We start from the raw sequence: 5,106 nt of genomic DNA, 5'->3' as shown, positions 1-5,106 counted from the left end.
GGGGGGGGGGCGTGTCTGTGTTTTGTCCTCTACCACTGTTTGACAACCAGTATTCGTGTTTATGACCCATAACTTAGCAGTTCACCAAAAGAAACCGATAAAATAAATACCAAGCTACAAAACAAAATAAGTACTGGGGTCGATTCATTTGACTAAAAATTCTTCAAGGCAGTGCCCCAGCATGGCCGCAGTCCAACGACTTGAACACATAAAAAATCTATTTACGCACAATGTCAAATAAACAGTAATGTTTTTCTTTTGTCTACAAAATACTCAGATGTGTATATTTCCCAATATTCTAAAAAAATACATCTATTAAAAATATCACAATAGTTATTGATCTTGCCAATGTATATATATCGTCGTCGTCGTCGTTTAACGTCTGCTTTCCATGCTGGCATGGGTTGGACGATTTGACTGAGGACTGGTGAAACCAGATGGCTACACCAGGCTCCAATCTGATTTGGCAGAGTTTCTACAGCTGGATGCCCTTCCTAACGCCAACCACTCAGAGAGTGTAGTGGGTGCTTTTACATGTCACCCGCACGAAGGCCAGTCAGGCGGTATGGGCAACGGCCACGCTCAAAATGGTGCATTTCATGTGCCACCCGCACAAAAAAAAAAAAAAATATATATATATATATATATAAAAAAGAAAACAAACTAGCAACCATCAGTTATGACAACAAGGGTTCCAGTTGATATAATCAACAGAACAGCCTGCCCATAAAATTAACACACACATGGCTGAGTACTCCACAGACATATAAACCTTTAATGTATTTCTCAGAGAGATTCAGCATAACACTGAATGTGATAAAGTTGGCCCTTTTGAATTACAGGTACAACTCGTTTTTGCCAATTGAGTGAAATAAAATGTCTTGCTCAAGGACATAACATGCCGTTGGGAATTGAACTCACAACCTTACAATCAGGAGCTGAATACTGTAACGACCAAGTCAGAGACCTTCACTAAAAACTGGGACTTCGTTGGTTACAATGATAAGGGTTCCAGTTGATCTGATCAATGGAACAACCTGCTTGTGAAATTAACATGCAAGTGGTTGAGTACACCACAGGCACATGTACCCTTAATGTAGTTCTCAGGGAAATTCAGCATGACACAGAATGTGTTAAGGCTGCTGGCCCTTTGAGTTACAGGTGCAACTCATTTTTCCCAGCTGAGTGAACTGGAGCAACATGAAGTAAAGTGTCTCGCTCAAGGACAGAACATGCCTCCAGGAATCGAACTCACAACCTTACAATCGTGAGCCAAATAGTCTAACAACTAAGACACACATCTTCAATAAAAGCTGGCAGTCCACTGGTTACAACGACAAGGATTCCAGCTGATCCAATCAATGGGACAGCCTGCATGTGAAATTAACGTCCAAGTGGCTGAGCACTCCACAGACACATGTACACTTAATGTAGATCTCAGGGAGATTCAGCATGACATATAATGTGACAAGGCTGGCCCCTTTGAAATACAGATATTACTCATTTTTGCCAGCTGAGTGGACTGAAGCAATGTGAAATAAAGTGTCTTGCTCAAGGACACAACATGCTGCTGGAAATTGAACTCACAACCTCACGATCATGAGCCAACTAACCTAACTGCTAAGCCACACACCTTCACTAACCAATGTACATGTATAACTAATGTGGTTATCAGATCTATTTCTTTCACAGATTGACTTTTGATCTTGATACAGTTCTATGGCAGTGAAACATGGACACTAACAAAGAAATTATCAAACAGACTACATGGCTGCCATGCAATGATGCTAAAAATGGCCCTAAATGTGAAATGGCAGCAACATAAGACAAATGAATGCCTTTACAGAGACCAGCCAAAAATCAGTGAGAAAATCAGGCAAAGATGGCTGTGACTATCTGGTCACTGCGTGCGCTATCCATAGTTGAGAGCATCCAAATTACTCTTGTGGAACGCACTTCATGGAGATGTTGGAAGAGGAAAACGTCATCACACTTACATTGATCGCAGACACTGGCCCGAAATGTATCCAGGACCTTGAGGCAGTGATGACGGACCAAGAAGTATGGTGAGTGGTCTTTGTTGCTGCAACCCAGGTTGGAACCCGGCCATAAAAAAAAAAAATAAACGTCTGGTTAACTAACTTCTTGAGAGAGGGGTTTATCACATTTATATAGTTTTTCTCCCGTGTGAATATATTTGTGTTTAGTTAAGTGACCATTTAGAGCAAATGATTTACCACAAATATTGCAATGATATGGCTTCTCTCCTGTATGAATGAATTTGTGTTTAGTCAAGGTACTTATCTGAGAGAATGATTTACCACAGATATCACAGTCATAAGGTTTTTCTCCTGTATGAATATATTTATGTGCAGTTAAGGCATTGCTTGCTGAGAATGATTTACCACAGATATCACAATGATATGGTTTCTCTCCGGTATGAATGCGCTTGTGCCTACTAAAGGCATTTAGTTGAGAGAACGATTTAGCACAAATATCACAGTGATACGGTTTCTCCCCTGTATGAATGTACTTATGTGTAATTAAATGACTACTTCCTGAGAATGATTTACCACAGATATTACAGGGGTAGGGTTTCTCTCCTGTATGAATGCGTTTGTGTTTAGTCAAAGTACTACTTTCAGTGAATGATTTACCACAGATGTCACAGTGAAATGGTCTCTCTCCTGAATGAATATACTTGTGTTTGGTTAAGTTACTATTTAGAGAGAAAGCTTTCCCGCAGACATCACAGAGATAAGGTCTCTCTCCTGTATGAATACGTTTGTGTTGACCTAAGATACCTTTCTGAGTGAACGCTTCGCCACATGTGTCGCAGACATGTGGTTTCTCTCCCGTGTGAACGTATCTGTGTGTAGTTAAGGTACTGCTGGCTGAGAATGATTCACCACAGATATCACAGCGATATGGTTTCTCTCCGGTATGGATGCGTTTGTGCTTAGTTAAGTCACAATTTTGAGAGAAAGACTTACCACAGACATTGCAATGATATGGCTTCTCTCCAAAGTGAAAATGTTGGTGAGTGGTAAGGCTATAATTTTGAGGGAAAGACATTTTACAGATTTCAGAATATGTTGGATTTTCTGTAGAATCCATCTTCTCTTCAGTTAATAAAAATAATCCTTTTCATTTGTCACATAATTCATTGTTCTGTAATGTTTTCTATATTACCATAAGTTAAAAACATTTCTCTTTGTTTTACTTCTTTTTTTCTTTTTTCATATATTTCTGTGTTGACGGAAATATTTCTACTGCTATCCCCTTGTCTGGACATCACATTATAGTTGTAAACGAGTACCACTGTCATACAAGCAGTGTTATTCATTTCTCTAATTGTCCATGAAAACACGTCCAGCCATGAGAAAATATCACCTTGTTTGGAAACTGATGAGGGTTGCAGACAGGAAAGGCAGCCAGCTGTAAAAAAATCTGCCTGACCCTTACAAGCATAGAAAAGTGGACATTAACATGATGATGACAATGATGATGCTGATGATTTTTGATCACTTCTGATCTTGGTCAAAATCAGAAGACGTTTGCAAACTCCTTCATAGATTTGTTCAAGTTCAATTAGAATCCAATATCATTCTGTATATATTCCAGACAGCAGAGTAGAGAAATATTGCTATTAACCTCAGTTCAGAAGATATATTTCACTGGAATTCACCACAGATTATGTTATATAAACAGGTTTATATTTATGATGTATAATGTCTTCCTTGAGTCTTTAAAGGCTGATCAATATTGAAGATGTATCTGAAGTAAAAATTCCTTTTATGTCTCTGACATCTGATATTCTGAAATAATATAAAAACAATATAAGATATAGACAATACTTAAAAAGCAGAGATTAAAAACATACATTTTACTATTAAATTTTTATAAACTATAAATACAGATATAGTACAGGCATGGCTACGTGATAAAAAGCTTGCTTCTTAACCGCATAGTTCTGGGTTCAGTCCCACTGTGTAGTACCTTGGGCAAGTGACTTCTACTATAGCCTCAGGCTGACTAAAGCCTTCTGAGTGGATGGAGTAGACAGAAACTGAAAAAAAGCCCACTGTGTGTGTGCGTGCGTGTGTGTGTGTGTGTGTGTGTGTGCACAGACATGGCAGAAGTAAATAGACACCACATAAAACATTGTTTTATGTTTAACTTGAAATGGTTTATATTTTTTATTAATTGACATTTTTATGTCCCAGGTTCAATATTAACTGTTTAATCATGCCAAATACAAAATAAGCCTTGGAACTGTCCAAATTTCAAAGAGGCCGTATTGTGGGTCAATGTGAAGGTGGACTTAGAATAAGATTGCAGAAAACTTTGGGGTCTCACTTCTACAGTTAATAGAGTGATTGTGCAATTCATGAGAGGAGTAGGAGTCCACATCACCTCACCCAGGTCGACATGACCCTTCGCTTTGTTAAGAGAAGTGTGGAGGATAATCCTCATTGCAAGGCCTCTAACATAGCAGAACAAGTTGATGTCAGTCTCAGAACAGCTGTCAGATATCTCCATAAACTTGGTTACTATGGCACAGCAGCAAGAAGGAAGCCACTTCTTCGACCAGCCAATATCATATTCTCTGATGGGTCCGGATTTGCTGTATTTTCTGACAGTGGTCGAGTGTGGGTCTGGAAACTGTGATCAAGAATTTGATGTGAAAAGATTGCAGCCAACAATGAAACATGGTGGCTATTCTGTGATGGTCTGGTGAACAATTTGGAGTAACGGTCGATCAGAGCTGGTGGAGTGTGAAGGAAACATACACTCAGATAAATATGTGTCCATACTGCAGCAAGGACCCCTTCTGATATCTTCTCCAATTGTGAAATGATAAAAGAAGATTCCTTATTTATGGAAGATGGGGCTCCTTGACGCACAGCTAAAAAAAACCCATGATTGAAGAGAATGGCATTAAAAAGGTTCCATGGCCAAGCCAGACACCAGATATGAACTCGACTGAACAGGACACTTCGTAAAACAGACAGGACACTTCGTAAAAAGAACAAGAAAGCATCCTCAAAGCCAGATCTTTTGAGATTACTGCATGAAACTTGGCAAGAAATTCCACAAGAGAAT

General features: G+C 39.1%; 2 protein-coding genes across 4 annotated transcripts in view; one reads left to right on the top strand and one right to left on the bottom strand.

The window, feature by feature from the left end:
* Nucleotides 1–5,106, top strand: part of LOC106867478 (zinc finger protein ZFP2) — a 25,121-nt gene that overhangs the window by 12,834 nt on the left and 7,181 nt on the right. The window lies entirely within an intron of this gene.
* Nucleotides 7–5,106, bottom strand: part of LOC106867470 (zinc finger protein 726) — a 22,997-nt gene continuing 17,897 nt past the window's right edge. For all 3 annotated transcript variants that reach the window (XM_052978004.1, XM_052978003.1, XM_052978005.1), the window contains exon 2: nucleotides 7–3,818. In XM_052978004.1, coding sequence (XP_052833964.1) covers nucleotides 2,134–3,117 — 984 coding nt within the window. In that variant the 5' untranslated portion in view covers nucleotides 3,118–3,818 and the 3' untranslated portion in view covers nucleotides 7–2,133. The remainder of the gene's footprint in view (nucleotides 3,819–5,106) is intronic.

Source organism: Octopus bimaculoides, chromosome 29 (genome assembly GCF_001194135.2).
Source record: "Octopus bimaculoides isolate UCB-OBI-ISO-001 chromosome 29, ASM119413v2, whole genome shotgun sequence".
NCBI classification, from domain to species: Eukaryota; Metazoa; Mollusca; class Cephalopoda; order Octopoda; family Octopodidae; genus Octopus; species Octopus bimaculoides.
Note: the sequence above shows the minus strand (reverse complement) of the source record. Positions and strands in the feature narration are given on the sequence as shown.